Source organism: Astatotilapia calliptera, chromosome 22 (assembly GCF_900246225.1).
Source record: "Astatotilapia calliptera chromosome 22, fAstCal1.2, whole genome shotgun sequence".
In the NCBI taxonomy this organism is placed as follows: domain Eukaryota; kingdom Metazoa; phylum Chordata; class Actinopteri; order Cichliformes; family Cichlidae; genus Astatotilapia; species Astatotilapia calliptera.
The window spans coordinates 19,224,084-19,240,797 of record NC_039322.1 but is presented as its reverse complement, the minus strand read 5'-3'; the positions used below and the strand labels follow the sequence as shown (position 1 = coordinate 19,240,797).

Here is a 16,714-nt window from a genome sequence, read left to right as displayed (position 1 = left end):
GAGGCAAAATACAAAACTTTCTCCAGCTGCAATTAAACCCTCTTTCAAATGAAAATTAGTGCTTTAACACACTGAACAGAGAAGTGTATAATTGCCTTCACCATTATTAAATAGCCACTAATTTTACAATACATTGCATTAGCCGAGGTAGAAAGGAAAGGTAACTTTTTCATGGATATACAAAAAGCTTACTGCTGACTTGGCAGGGTTAGCCAGAGGTTAGCTTAAATTGTTGGTGCTGGAGGTGCGAAGACTTGGTTAATGCCTTCAAAATGAAGACTCAAGTACAGACAGATAGTTTGGTGTGTGTAATTAACATAATCGGTGTGCTCACTTTTTGAATATTTCACAGCTAGCAGTGAAAATTTATTTTGTTTGTTAACTGGTCCATGTACCAGCTGTCCAAAGCTGTCTTCAACGTGTCTGATAAGATAAACAAACTATAATTCATGTTCTCAATTTTCATATAAAAACAAAAAACAACAAAAAACAACAAAAAAAAAAAACAAGCAAGAAACTAAATTTTGGTCTTCAGAACAACTGGAACAGAACTGAAATCTAACAACTCTTTCGGACAGCACAAACATAAATCCAGTTATCAAACAAGCTAAAAGTGGAATTAAACAGAAGATTCATGGACTGTCTGTAAATTTGAGGCATACACTCGGAGCCGGACATGGAACTGACCTCTTTAGAGGAGCATCACCCGTCTGCTCATCAACGTAGTCCTGCTTGAGCTCCTCTGGGACATCGCTGTCGCTGTCGTAATCCTGGTACACGCTTTTCTCCAGCTCGTCTGACTCGTACTTGAGAAACGGTGAAGAGAAAGATGAGATTGAAGTCAGGGGTAAAAACGCGGTGGATAGAGTTCAGATAAAGTGGGTAAAACAGAGAGAAGACAAGTGTTAAGACAGGTGTGAAAAAAGTCCAACTCCACGGGGGAAATGGTGCCGGCGCTGTTGGTCGCAAGACACAGCAACAAAGAGTCCACAGAGATTTTGAAACAGCACAAAGTATTAACCCACTCCCCCAAGATAAAAATGGTGGAAGGCTAATAAAAACAAACTGCATTAACGCTCTGTGATTAAATTACCCACAAAGCAACAAATAAACACTTCAAATACCTCACATACTGCTGGGAGGGCACAAAATGTATTCACCTCTCACAAGAGAGTTCAGATTATACCTTACTGAAATAAGGCAATATTTTCTACATGCCAAGGGAACACAAGCATCATATATAAAGGATTACACGCTTATGAACAGCCAAACACCAAAGGCTTATACAGATATGTTGATATGTCATCATAAAGTAAAGCCAAAGGTGTGGGGGCACCTCTGAAATCTGAAAGAGAAATATTGTTTTCCATAGGAGGAGCAGATGAGTAGCCTCTGTAGCATGAGGCAATAGTTGTTATTTCCTAAAAGGGACACTACTTAAATTAAAAGCACTTTGCTTTTAATTTATATTTAACACAAAACACAGTTCCCGAAAATGTATTAAGAAATTAAAAGGATTCCTATACCGGAGGCCTGGACACTAACAAACTCAAAGAAAAAAAAAAAACAGCTGCATTACATGAAACTCTTTTCTTGGGTTAATCATTAGCCAAGTACAAGTTTATTTTCTATTGAATGGCTAACATTACTTGTCAGACAGTGTGTCAAAGCCCTGTAATGACTATGGCACGTTTTGCACGGCTGCCCTCAAACCCCTAATAAACGCTTGTTATGACCCTGGTGATGAGAGCTTAAGGGACGCTGATTATTTCTCAAATCAGTTCACCTCCTTATGAACTCGTCTGAAGTTTGACTCTATAGGCAGGCTTAATTAGGCATACTTATGTAAGTGGGTTTATCTAGCTGGTGGAAACGCACGCTCTATAATCAAATCTAGTTCTGTGTTTCAATTCTAACTTGTGACTTTTTCCAAAATGACCATATTCCTAAAAATACTGCAGTATTATAACAGATTTCAACTTTCAACAGACACGACTTATTCTTAACTTTTTTTACAAGATGGAGTGTGTTTCCTAACACCTACCCCATTGGATGCCAGCACATCCTCCGTCTCCTCTTCCTTGTGCTCCATGTGCATCTCAAAGGGGTTTCCCTCTCGCTGGTACTGCTGGAACAGGGACAGCTCCTCCTGGGCCGAGCTGCTCAAAGACGCGGCCTGCCTACTCGGGGACACCGAAGGCGAGCGACACTGACCCATAAACTTAAACTCCTGGATCGGAGAAGATGGGACACAGGGACGCACAGGGAATTGTTACTGATCAGAGTATCCTACGAAAAGTCTATGAGACTTTTAAAATGAATAAAGTTAGAGGTAATTTAAAAGAAAACAGAGCCAAGAACTCCAATTAACACGTCACTTGTACACAGTACCTTTGACCACTTGGTTTTAAGAGGCTGCATCACAACAAAAGCTAAATCACCATCTGTACAGGACGTCTGTGAGGAATTCCACTACGCACGCTTAAATCATACTGTAGTGAAGGCCAAGTAATACATTGCCATAAAGGCATGTAAAATTCCCATGCAAGTCCATTTATTAGGAGGGTTCTTTGGTATGCTTATTTATCGTTTTGTGCGTATAAGCAAAACAGAGATGAAGGAAAAAAGATAAAGATGAAAAAATACTCGAGTTCACTGCACTCATTTTCTTTACGTTCCTTTCCATTCATCAGTGTTGCTTTGAAGTGCAACGAGCTGTACACTCAGATCGCAAAATGTTTTCTTCTACTTAATCTTGGAATTTCTTCAGCATTGTTAAATGCCACAGTGTTACCTGAGTATTCCTGCTGACCATTTCCATCCCTTTATGAACAGCGTACCCATCGTCTGATGGCTGCTTCCAGCAGGTTAACTTGCCATCTCAAATCATCTCAAACTGGTTTCCTGAATGTGACATTGAGTTCACTGTACAGAGACGGCCTCCAGATTTTAATCCAATAGGATGTGGTGGAATAGGAGATTCAGAGATGGATGTGCAGTCCATAGGAAAGGTTGTATTTTTTAACTGTGGCTCATGAGTGTGAGAAAAACTGTCTAACATACATCCCATAAGGGTCAGCAGCCGTTTGATCTTCATCTGTGTTTTATAATGAGCAGTGAACTTTACGCACTTGCACCCGGTTGCACGCGCGCACACGTCACTGAGCAGATTCAGCGTTTCACATCCTCATGCAAATTTCACAGCAGTGAGTGACACCGTGGAATAAATGAAATCACCCTCCCTTCACCTTTTCGCCTCAGTGCTGTGTCTCTTACTCACATGGAGCTGGGCTATGTTAAAGTTAGACTTGACTGGACACAGTTCCCACGTCTCATTTTCCAGAAACATCCTCAGCTCCTCTAGTCGGGCCCTGAGGGGTTGCGAAAAGAGAAAAGGGAATGAGCACAGTGCTGAGGAAAAGGTCAAGAAGAAGAAAAAGTGAAAGACACAGAAAGCATTAACATCTGTCCATTAATCACCTAATTCAACCCCGTATAGTCAAGCAGCTCCCAATTTAAACACAATGACATCAATAAAGCCTGCAAAGGTCACTAATGCGAAGTGTGAAGGAAAAGTTCTGTGTGTGCTGTTTGCAACACGATTCAATGCTAACTGTGATCACAGCTCACAGCAGCCACCCCAGGTGCTCACCCGCTAGGTCAGTATCCTTCCTTCGGTGTGAAATGTCAGTGCGGTGTTCATTTCAAACACAGCAGTGCTGCTTGTTTCTTTTCTTTAAGGCGTTTAAAGTATGAAAGTAAAAAAACACAAAAGACAGTGTCGAATATTCACTGTAATACTGCACACTCGTCCACTCGACAACTGAATTTCTTTAATTCAATCCACTGTGAATCAGAGGACATTAAAACCTTGAGACTAGTTCAATCGCTCAGCACGAAAAAAACAAAACAAAACAAAGAAAACCCCATGCGGATATCAACAATGCTGGAGTTCTAAAATATTTATTATGCCTGAACTCTGACAATGTCAGTCTGTGCTTTGCATCCAGAGGCTGACAGTACACCCCCGCTGATGACCGGGTGTGTTACCGCAGGAACCAGACGGAGAAACATAGACATACTTTGCTATAGGGTAAATATAAAGCACTCTGAATGGCACGGTGTAAAGGTGTGTGTGTGTGTTTGGTCGAGTCTTCTTCGTCTCTGGGTTTCTTTGACCTCTTTCTGCTTTTTCGTTACATGTTCACACCTCCATGTCACCACCTGTAACCCAAAGCTGTACCCGATTTGTGTCACAGGACTGACGCTTATAAGAGGAATCATATTTAAGCGCGTTATCAACGATTCTTGACAGGTGACCTTAACACTGATCAATGCAAATCACCTCAGATGATGTGGAGCCTTCTGCGTGAAACTATACATATTTATGAATTTGGCAGGAGGTTATGCAATCAGGATGTAAATGTGCTTCCAGCTCAGTGAGTGTTGGCATGTAATTACACATCTAGCTCCGAAGAGGGTTACGCCTGGGATAGAGCATGTTGGAGGCAGCAAGTGGTTATCGCCGTGTGCAAAGGTTTCTCTCACATAACGATATCCTGCTTTCTAAGAAATGGTTTCATCTACTTTCCATCATGTTTAGCTTTGAAAGACTTGACCAACATTTGCCATAACTTTCACATGGTTCGGATGATGATCAAACAGAAGCCCCAGACGTTTCTTACCTGTGGTAGTTTTTAAAGTAGTTGACACTCTGGCGTTTGATAGACTCCTGCAGGACCTCAGACTTACTGCCACAAAACTCCTCACCCACCTGCATCAACCTGAAAGAGAAGGTTGGCGGGAAAAACTGATCACAAATCCAAAAGTGTGGCAGGAGGGAAGGAAGATAAAGTAAGGAGAGCTAGAGACAAAGACAGAGACAGAGTGGAAGTGTTAAAACAAACCTCCTGTTTGAAGAGACTGCACTAAGACAAACTGGCATTCTGCAGCCCGTGTTGGCTCGAGAGATGCAATGAACACAACAGCTTTATCGATAGCTGCAGGGATGAGATGGCTCATTTACAGTAGGTATCTTATCAGATGAAGTCTATAATGAGAGGACAAACCAGCTGCCTAATGAACCACTGAAGCCAACCTTTGAGGTTAGAGCTTTGAAATAACTTCACTTATAGCTAGGTGTGCAGAGAGATGCCACAACTGCAGGTCAGGAATATCATGATTAAGCCAGTTGTTGGTTAATTTGTTTAATTTAAAAAAAAAACAAAAAAAACAATTGCCACTCATTACATTAGAGGCAGCTGACAAACCTAAGGTAAGTCTAACATGATAAGAGAACACTAAGGTGCTGGGATCTCTCACTGCAGGAGTCATGGCTTCGGGTTTTCCAATATCAAAAACAGCCTTTAGCGTATCAAAGCCACAGGAGGATTACTGCTGTGTGTGTGTGTGTGTGTGTGTGTGTGTGTGTGTGTGTGTGTGTGTGACTGACAGCTGAGCCAGCAGAGGCTCTGACACATTGTACACATGTCTGCTCTGGTAACTCTGTAACATGCGAGTCAAGAGAGAGCGCGAGGCTAAAGAAGTGGAACCACAGAATTTTCCGTTAAAGCACCCAGTTCAAATAATATTCCCCATTTGTACTTTACAAAACATTTGATCTCAAGTATGCAAGCATATACTCATTGTAACTGGTACTGTTATGTCTATGATAAAAAAAAACAACTCTTAACCTTATTTTATTTTGTTGTTTTTACAAGAATAAAGGTGTTTATAGAGGAGATACTGAAGAAATGATACTGGAGCAAAAATATCACACACGTTTCACTGCAGTGTTTCACATGCATTCCTATACCCGGTTATTCCCTTAAGTAAAGAATGTGTTAATCTACAGGGAGTGCAGAATTATTAGGCAAGTTGTATTTTTGAGGAATAATTTTATTATTGAACAACAACCATGTTCTCAATGAACCCAAAAAACTCATTAATATCAAAGCTGAATGTTTTTGGAAGTAGTTTTTAGTTTGTTTTTAGTTTTAGCTATTTTAGGGGGATATCTGTGTGTGCAGGTGACTATTACTGTGCATAATTATTAGGCAACTTAACAAAAAAACAAATATATACCCATTTCAATTATTTATTTTCACCAGTGACACCAATATAACATCTCCACATTCACAAATATACATTTCTGACATTCAAAAACAAAACAAAAACAAATCAGTGACCAATATAGCCACCTTTCTTTGCAAGGACACTCAAAAGCCTGCCATCCATGGATTCTGTCAGTGTTTTGATCTGTTCACCATCAACATTGCGTGCAGCAGCAACCACAGCCTCCCAGACACTGTTCAGAGAGGTGTACTGTTTTCCCTCCTTGTGATGTGATGTGATGATGGACCACAGGTTCTCAATGGGGTTCAGATCAGGTGAACAAGGAGGCCATGTCATTAGTTTTTCTTCTTTTATACCCTTTCTTGCCAGCCACGCTGTGGAGTACTTGGACGCGTGTGATGGAGCATTGTCCTGCATGAAAATCATGTTTTTCTTGAAGGATGCAGACTTCTTCCTGTACCACTGCTTGAAGAAGGTGTCTTCCAGGAACTGGCAGTAGGACTGGGAGTTGAGCTTGACTCCATCCTCAACCCGAAAAGGCCCCACAAGCTCATCTTTGATGATACCAGCCCAAACCAGTACTCCACCTCCACCTTGCTGGCGTCTGAGTCGGACTGGAGCTCTCTGCCCTTTACCAATCCAGCCACGGGCCCATCCATCTGGCCCATCAAGACTCACTCTCATTTCATCAGTCCATAAAACCTTAGAAAAACCAGTCTTGAGATATTTCTTGGCCCAGTCTTGACGTTTCAGCTTGTGTGTCTTGTTCAGTGGTGGTCGTCTTTCAGCCTTTCTTACCTTGGCCATGTCTCTGAGTATTGCACACCTTGTGCTTTTGGGCACTCCAGTGATGTTGCAGCTCTGAAATATGGCCAAACTGGTGGCAAGTGGCATCTTGGCAGCTGCACGCTTGACTTTTCTCAGTTCATGGGCAGTTATTTTGTGCCTTGGTTTTTCCACACGCTTCTTGCGACCCTGTTGACTATTTTGAATGAAACGCTTGATTGTTCGATGATCACGCTTCAGAAGCTTTGCAGTTTTGAGACTGCTGCATCCCTCTGCAAGATATCTCACTATTTTTGACTTTTCTGAGCCTGTCAAGTCCTTCTTTTGACCCATTTTGCCAAAGGAAAGGACGTTGCCTAATAATTATGCACACCTGATATAGGGTGTTGATGTCATTAGACCACACCCCTTCTCATTACAGAGATGCACATCACCTAATATGCTTAATTGGTAGTAGGCTTTCGAGCCTATACAGCTTGGAGTAAGACAACATGCATGAAGAGGATGATGTGGACAAAATACTCATTTGCCTAATAATTCTGCACTCCCTGTATTCTTAACAGTACTTCAGTCTTACTTGATAACAGTGTCTGATATGCAATGACAGCAACTCTACATATCCTAATCAGGAAGACGTGCACATGATATTTCTTTTAACAACGTTTCTGAAAGCCATAGCAAAGAGCTTTTACAGCGATAAGAACGCTAAAACAACCCATCAGCTCACAGTAAACACTTGCAGAAACAGCATTTCTGATGCAGAACTGGCACACAGTAACTTGAGCTCTGGGTTGGTGGAATCTTTCACTTTTTGCTTTTTCTTTGGATGTTGTGTTTAGAGGTGCTGGGGTAGTTTTAGGGCAGGGTTAACGTGTAGGCACCATGTGTGTGGTTTCATGTCACTGTTGTTACTTTTCACGCAAAAAAGTCTGAAGAAGCCGCAAAACACTGCAGACCCCAGAGTTATTCTGTAGATTTCATTATTAGTTATTTTGTGTCCACGCTGTTCGCCCGCCCAGCAGGGTGACGACTATAAGCTGTCATCCCTGTTGGACAACATCTCCCACCCCATGCAGCAGACTGTGACAGCACTGAGCAGCTCCTTCAGTGGGAGACTGCGGCACCCACGGTGTGGGACGGAGAGATTTCGCAGGTCTTTCCTCCCCACTGCTGTCAGACTCCACAACAAAGACTTTAACTGAACAAACACACACATCCACACATGTGCAATAACACTAAGTGCAATAATCTTTTCTGGCATCGTTGTATTTTTACTCAGTTGTATATAGCATTCGTATTCTATTTTTATCTTATTGTATATTTTTATTCTATTTTATTCTACTGTATATAGTATATTATTTTATTCTATTCTGTACAGTTGTGTACTGTATTTATTCTTATTGTATTCTAATTTTTGCGTCATAACTTTTGCACTGTCCACTTCCTGCTGTGACAAAACAAATTTCCCACGTGTGGGACTAATAAAGGTTATCTTATCTTATCTTATCTTATCTTAGCCCACCAGCCTTTTACGACTGAGGGGTGAAAATCCAAAAAAGCCTCCTCAGACTGACTGAGTTAACCAATTTGACCAAAGTGAAAAAGACTAAAGCTAAACACATGTCCTGTCTATTTGATATGAACACCCACTATTTTTTCCATTACTTTCCTTTATATTCACATCCATTTAATATAATCTTTTTAAACGTTTCACAAAAAGGTTTTTCCAGATCTAGTTTTAGTTTTATGTTTCCTAACTTATAATGATCTTTGTAGTCTGCTTCGTATTTTCTGTCTCTCTCCTATGATGTGAGGGGATCGTTCTTGATGAATCAATGATATATTTTTTCTGCGGAGCTAAACAAAGAACTTGCGTAATGCAAAAAACGTCACAATCGCTTGATGAGTAACTGCGATACCACTGCTAGATTTAGGAAACACCACCATTAAAACATTGTAGAGCCACATCTCTGATTCTTGAGCGCTGGTTTAGCTCACCGGGAAGAGCAGGCACCCATATGCCGTATACCTGGGTTTAAATCTGACCCGCGGCCCTTTGCCACACGTCTTCTCCTCTCACGCTCTGTTTCCCTGTAACTCTTCACTGTACCCCACTGAAAAAGGCCCAAAAAAATATCCATGATTCTTCTTAGTACACTAGGAAAAAGGGGGAGTTGGAGAAACGGGTTTGGAGAAATTACCTTTATAGTTAACAAAAAACAGTTGCCATTATTGGAAGCATAAGAATGAATGAGTGTGAGTCTAAAACTTAAAAAAAAGGATGAGAGGTGTGTGTGTGTGTGTGTGGGGGGGGGGCTGTCTGCACTAAACCTGAGGCGTACCTGCTGATGACATCCAGTACCACTATGAAATCGTCGTATTTGAAGTTCGACATGTCTGTCCCCAGGATGTAGGCCTTCACTTTCAACTGGACATCCTGTGGAGAGAAATAATAGTGACACAGTGATTTGTGGGAGGAGAACCTGTGATAAGGCAGCTCCAAGTGGATCAGAAATTAAAATAAAAAATAAAAAATGAAATATAAATTTAATGGAAGAGAAATGCTTCAGAAAAACTTTGTTTTTTAAACGGTGGTGCAGACTTTTCAACAAACCTGCCAGATTCGTGTCAGTCCATGCTCCAACTTCTTCTTCACATAACTGCGGTCCACGGCCAGCTCATCGGACTCGGCGGCAGCAGCATCCTCTGCAGGTAGTCAAAAAGGCATACAGTTGAATTAAAAACGAAAACACACACACACAGTGACCAATTAAAATTCTCTATTCAGATCCACCTCCTTTACCTTCTGGCTTGGCTGTCATTTCAGAGTCAAAGACTCTGCATCATTTAGCAATTTTAACGCGCATTTGCACAATGAAGACTGGATCGCAATCCACTCCCAGCACAAAAAGGTAATTATGTTAAATGAAAGATTAAAATTCCACCGGTGTATTTTAATATGAAAGGGAACACGGTGGTGTCAAAAGTCCTTCATTGTCAGCTAAAGAGTGGGAGACTTTCTGTAGTGGCTGACAGTCAGCATCTGTCAAGAGTGTAGATCGTGTTACTCCCAACAGAGAGCGAAGAGTGACAGCAGCCTAGAAGCAAGGAGAACAAAGCTGGATGACAGCTTAATACAGGCCTGGATCCCTGTTCACTGTCACACCATCAGATATGCTAGTTTCTCAATTATCAGGTCAGTACCCTCTCTTTCTGTGTGCATTTTTCTTCATCTCCCCGATCAGATAGATCAGACCACCATGTGGCAACGACACTGTAGCGTGTCGAAACGGCAGCGATGCTTCCCCTAAGCTGAAAATTGCTTTCATTAAATTCAAGCCGCTCTCATGTTTGAAGGGAATTTTTAGGAAAGCCACGAGCAGTTAGCCTGTAAGTCAACAAACGAGCAGTTCTCGGTTTCACATTAAATTCTATTCTAACGTAAAATAAAACCAAACGATTGGGAAAACCCAGCTTTTTATAGTTGATTTAAAGATTCACATTTTATACAGTAAATATGTAGTTTAAACACTTTCAGACTCTTGCTTAGCTTCATAGTTTCGTTCTTATACATGAGAAGAGTAGATCTGCAGATTATTAAAAAAAAAAAAATCAAATATTTATCTTAATTTGGGTGGTTTCTTTTTCATCTTCTGTCTGAAATAAGCTGTTTGAGTTTCTTTCCTCTTAAGGTAGCTTCTGCTGATTATCTGCCCCTCATCCGGAGCTTCATGCATAAGATGACCAGATAGGGGAAATCCACTCTCTTCGACATCACACAGATCCAAGAGTGAAAAACTCTTTGGGCTCACCCGGACTTTAATATACCCCGACCTTGAATTTGAAACCGTGGCTGTGTTTACTATGTTCTATTAAAACGAATAAATATATGTGTTATTTACATGAATAAGTAAAATCACAGTGGTTCCTTTTCAAATAGATTACCTTTTCCTTTCATCGTCTTCCTATTGGATTAACATGGAATTTCAATTTGGGAACAGGCATGAATTATGCAGCAAGATGACTGAAAGACCCGCAGACCGAAACACAAACACATAATTTAACTCCGCTTGGCTCAAACGTCTGCTGTCAAACAGAGCATCTGTGCAGTGGCCCTGCTGTGCACGACTATAAATATCTCCTGCAATTTTTTAAATGAGAAAACTGTACGTGTACGTTATGTGCTCAGAAAAGAAAAGTATGTGGTGACGTTACAAAGCTGCGTATGAAAACAATCTGTGGTGGTGAATGTGTTTTCATATTAACGCTGGAACAAAAAGCGCATCCATTTAAAAAGAAAAATGAAGAAAAAAGCCATACACATGAATCTGCATTAGATTTACACAGCCCACATGCTGTGTAAATCTAATTATATAAATATAATGACAAAAAAGGAAAGAAAGAGCCAGCATGGACAGTTACATCAAGATGTTGTGAGGGGAGAATTAGGTCACTGCTGAGTGAAAAAACAGGAAAAGACATTAAAAAAGACAAAAAAGACATTAAAAGAAAACAGAACAAAAGAAAAAAAATTGGATCCAAGACATAAAGGAAAATAAAAACAAACACAGGAACTCCTCAATGAACTGACGCTTCGATGCCTTTGAGTGTACTTTTTCTTGTTACAGAGATAAGAAGTTCAAAAAGTAAAGAATCTTTAGATCAGTGATGCCCAAAATACAACAATTCTCCAACAAGTGGTTTAGCTGAATAATGAGTCCAAAAATATATTTTAGTAAAACTACTGATGCCTGATCATTCAGAGCTTAAATCTTGAGTTTAAAATGAACATTTTTTTAAACTTGTAAAGCTAAAGAATGAAAATCCTCAACTTTAATGACCTAAAAGGTTTGTCACGTTTATTTTATGCCCAGCAATTAATGTTAGAGCATCAAACCACTAAGAAACGTGTTGTTCTTACCCCAACTACACATGAGGAAATAATTATTTCATCCCATGCTGCACCATGTCTACAGATTCAATGTCTTCCATCAACCTCTCCACTACTATTGGCAAGATCAAAGAGCTGTCAAAGGACATCAGGGACGAGACTGTACAAGGCTGGAGTGAGCTACAAGAACATCAAGCTGGGTGAGAAGGTGACAACTGTTGGTGTGGTTACTCAGAAACCCAAGAAAGAATTGAAATCTCTCAGCACTCGCATCGTTCCCATAACTCAAGTCGCTGTGTTTGTAGGAAGAAAAATGCTGAGCATGACCCGAAGAACATCATCAGCACGGTCGAGCACGGAGGTGGGAACATTATGCTTCGGGGCTGTTTTTCCCTGCTAAGGGTACAGGATGACTTCAACGCGTCTTGGACGAGAACACTGACGATGGGCTTGTGGTTGCGCCTTCCAGCATCACAGTGACCCAAAACATACAGCCAAGGTAACAAAGGAGTGTCTAAAGAAGGCAGTGACCTTTCGATTAAAATGAAACTATCGTAAAAATTAGAGTCTGTTTATTGCTTTGGAAGTGAGAAAACTTACAAATTCAGCAGTGGATGAGATAATTGTTTTCCCCCACTGTAACTGCTTTATATCACAGACATGGTCAAACATTTCCATAGTCATCAGGGTGAAAACTCCCCCTCCTGTTACCAAGGATTGATGATGTTCACTTTGGGCACCAGACCTGCAAAATGATTTAATAGACAAGGAGATGCAACTTTTATGCCAAACCGTAGATCTAATTTAAATTCCGGTCAGCAAGAATATTTTTGCACCTGCCTATCATGGATGATTATCTTCTCGTCCCACCAACTGATTGCAATCTTCACACTGAGAAATTCCCGGGGGGTTGATCTGATATGAAATGTGTGGCCTTATTCATCTACGTGTCTTGCCTCTTGGAAGTATTTTCATTACTTACCTTAACATCAGCCCATCCCTTCATTTTACCGTCACAGCCCTTACTTTCATTCTACATCCATAACATTACAATTGTAATAATAATAATAATTTAAAATAATAATAATAATATTAATAATAATAATAATATTAATAATAGCTGCTTTAAAACAAACAATCCAGTCTGGCGATTTTTAACAGATACCCATCTCTGGTTTTCATTTCAGTCATTAATTGGGATGCTGTTGTTAAACACCATCGCATCATTCACTGAAGGACAAAAGAACGCAGGCCTAGGAGACATGGTGACATGGCAACTTGACATATCGGGGTTCAATTTAATGAGCACACGGGCGGCAGTGGATGTGAGGCAGTGTGAGGGGGGGGCGGGGACAAAAATTGGGGAAGACAAGTAGAAGAGAGGTCGTGAAAGCTAAGAGCTCTGATAAAATTGAGAGCAGGAACTGTAAGTGACTAATTCATGACACAATACTGAGATCCACAGGGTGTGTGCCAAAAAGAGTAAGTACGAAAAGAAGCACACAATCCTCCCCACCATTTTTAACACTGCAGTAATAACTAATAGTTTGAAATTAGCATCCACTTGCCTACAAAACACTAGACTTTACAACAATGATTGCTTCAGAAAGAATGACACGCACCTAAATCCTGCCAAAAACATAACCACAGTTCTCTGATGGCCACTGGGAACAGTTGATTGGGGTTATTTTTATTTTTCCTTTAGGTGGTCATTTCACTGGAACACCACAGGAACAGCAAACATTCCAGCTGCATATCCACGGCAGATTGGTGATTCATCACTGAACATCACTTCCTTTCCATTATTCACAGCCTACAATTGCTGCTCTTTAGCCCTCTGTAGCCTTCTTTTCTTCTGTTTATTGTACGTGCTGGTTTTCATTTGGCTTCCTCTTTTCTGTCCTGATGCCCTCACTTTGTTTGCATGTTCTGTATTGAATTTCCTTCTTAAAGATTTGGATAAATCTTTCTACTGTTTCACGAAACGACTCTCTTGCTGGTGCCATGACTTGTTTCAATTAGCCACGTGTAATAGCTTGCTCAGGTCTGCAAACACTCATTTAACTACAGCTTTACATTTCTTCAGAAAGCGATTGCATGAGATTTTCCTCCGCTTCAAGTGTTTCAACAATTTTTTCCTCTACTTGATCTGGAAAACTCATTAATTTAAATGACTAAAAATAGTGACTCCATAATTTTCCCTGTAAATGTGTATAACTAAAGAATCTCATTTGATTAACTGACAATCAGATATGACTATGTTTACTCAGTAAAAAATAAAATTAAAAGAAGAAAAGAAAAACCAAACAGGTTATAAGATGCACCCCGAAAATCTGATATCAATCTAGTACAGATAAAATCTATGGTTTTGCTTAAAGAGCAAAAGCAACTTATTCTGATAATTCACAAAACAATTTGGAACTGATAACCTTTATATTAACTTTGACATAATATCCTGCCCCAATTTTTCATCTTTCCACCAGTTTTCTGAGTTTCTCATATTATGCTGCTGTTGTCACCTTAGTTCACGTCAGTGTGGTTTCCCGCTGCTAACCTGGTGAGGGTGGAGGCAAGCCTCCAACACTGACTAATAAAAACGTTAACAATTGCTTCTACAGAAGAGGAGGAAATAAATAACAGGGAAAGCAGGGAAAGCAACCCTTTGTGAATCCATAGGTGGCAAACAGTGTTTGACCTTTCGTGTCTGCGCAGGTAACAAAGTTCTTAGTGACTCACAGGTCAAACCCCTGCAGAGGCATCGGCCCCTCTGTGTGTTTTCTTAAAAAAATATGATGCATATAAAAGCAGCACGTGCACAACCTTTGCATTTTTCCAAAGCGGAAGGTTTTACCATTGTAGCCTGCAAAACACAATCTAAAAGAAGCAGTGGGTGATTATTAGTGTGTCATGGATAAAAAATATATATATTTATTTATTTAATACATTTGAGAAATAACACAAAATGAAAGGGAGAAAAACAGAATGAATTACTGGCCAAAAATTGCCTGTAATGCCTGGTTAATAAATCCAAATGAATCTTAAAGGATTAAAGATGATCTAAGTGAGAGTTTAGTGCAGTCTGGACATAAAAAGTTTTTGTTTTTTTTTACTAACAAATAAAACTTAATGTCTTGGCATCTATTCATAGTATCTAACCTCCCACCAGAAATTATTTTTATTTGAAACATGCAGGTGCTTAAAAAGATTTCCATGGCAATTAGATTTACCACAAACTTCACTAAGTTGCAGTGGAAAAACACAACTCAGCCAATGTTTGAAAGCAGAAAAAAGCTAATCAGAGCTAAGAACCGATTAATAACAAATAACACACAAATGGAAAGAATAAATATATAATTCCTGGATTTTCATTTTCTAGGTTATAAGCTGTCCTGCAGTTAAACAGATATGGTGTTATATTTTAGATCACTGCCTTGCAACGTTTCACCAATGCAACAATATTAGGCATCACAGCAATGCTGTGTCATAATAGCATTGTTGTTGTGGATTACTCCATCACTCTGTTCTCTAATGTGCACCAAAAGAAGTAATCTTAGGACATTTCACACAAATTGACTCTCCCTACTTCAGTTTATATACCAAGATGCTATTAAACATTAATGTGGTGTGAAGGCAGCTTCTGTACATTCCAACATGCTCAATTGCTCTCCCACACAAGGAGCCACGGCTTCTCCCAGTGGCCATCGGAACTGATCAAACACGACGGGGAGTGTGCTACAGCGGCAAATCCATTGTGTTAGGTAGGGAGATGAAGGTCACCATCGCCACAAAATACTCTTTGACAAATGATAAAAGCTTATACAGTAAATTACTACTCGCAACCCACCCGATCCACCCACAACCCGCCCCCGCACCCCACCAGGACAAAGCCAGGGTCAAGGACACCTTTACATGGAGGTGACAGTCAATCGAATAGTGAGATGACAGATGTGCCTCAGGAAAGGGAAAATGGTACCCGTCCTTTCCACACTGAGGACGACCACATTTAATGAAGGATCCTGCGAACATAGCATGTCATCAACCATTTAGGACATCCTTTTGTGCCCTCATTCATTCACCTAATGAATGCTGTACAATATGGGGGATGAAAATAAATAGGCATGGCTAATATGACTGGTCTTCATTTACATCTTATTTTCGATAAATTCTTCAGATAATTATATTAACAGTAATCAGGTAACAGTAACTGGAAATCCAGTGTACTTTATTACTTTTATTCAACTTTTAAACCACAAATTACGAATTGCCTTGAGAATAGAGCTTCTTTGTATTTTGCTAGATAAAAGAGCAACAGAAGCAGCAATTTGTTGAAACGTTCAAATATACAGAGACACTGCATGTAAAGTACGGCAAAAACAGAAGGTTCAAGTCATTACTTTGTGTGACCACCTTTATTCTACAACACAGCCTGAACTCTCATAGAAAAGCTTTTTTAAGTAATTTCTTTAAATAGTCTTCAGGAATAGTTTTCCGGGCTTCTTGAACAACATTCAAAGCTCTTCTTTGGATCCTGGCTGCCTTTTCTCCTTCTTTGTCAAGATGATCCTACTGTGGGACTCATGTAATGGACACAGATGAATGTATTGTAATAGATACTGGACCCCTGGGAAAAATGATTCTAAACTCATCTATGCCTGGAAGTGTCATTTGTCCAAGTGTGCAACAATACATTGCTTCAATAGCATTGAAGTTGGAATCTGGGGTGGCCAATCTATGACTGATAAAGTTCCCTTGGGCGCTTTCCTATTTAGGTATGCAGTATGGTTGATCCCTCACAGATGGTATTACATGGTTGATAAAAATCAAATCCACAGTGGATCAGATTTCTGTCTTCACAATTCCATCATTTTGCCTCTCAGCTGACCTCCGACGAAAATACTGACAATGATTTGAATTTGGATTTAACGCTCCATATCATTTATGTTCATTCCTGGTCTAATGAAA

At 40.1% G+C, this 16,714-nt stretch overlaps 1 protein-coding gene across 3 annotated transcripts in view; it reads right to left on the bottom strand.

Moving 5' to 3' along the window:
* Positions 1-16,714, bottom strand: part of vps50 (VPS50 subunit of EARP/GARPII complex) — a 121,598-nt gene that overhangs the window by 49,141 nt on the left and 55,743 nt on the right. For 2 of the 3 annotated variants that reach the window (XM_026156666.1, XM_026156667.1), the window contains exons 14-19: positions 9,476-9,567; positions 9,204-9,298; positions 4,686-4,784; positions 3,281-3,371; positions 2,045-2,230; positions 688-806 (exon numbers count right to left, since the gene is read on the bottom strand). In XM_026156666.1, coding sequence (XP_026012451.1) covers positions 688-806; positions 2,045-2,230; positions 3,281-3,371; positions 4,686-4,784; positions 9,204-9,298; positions 9,476-9,567 — 682 coding nt within the window. Of the gene's footprint in view, positions 1-687; positions 807-2,044; positions 2,231-3,280; positions 3,372-4,685; positions 4,785-8,347; positions 9,019-9,203; positions 9,299-9,475; positions 9,568-16,714 lie in introns of those variants that run through there. The other variant, XM_026156668.1, reaches the window with a different exon arrangement.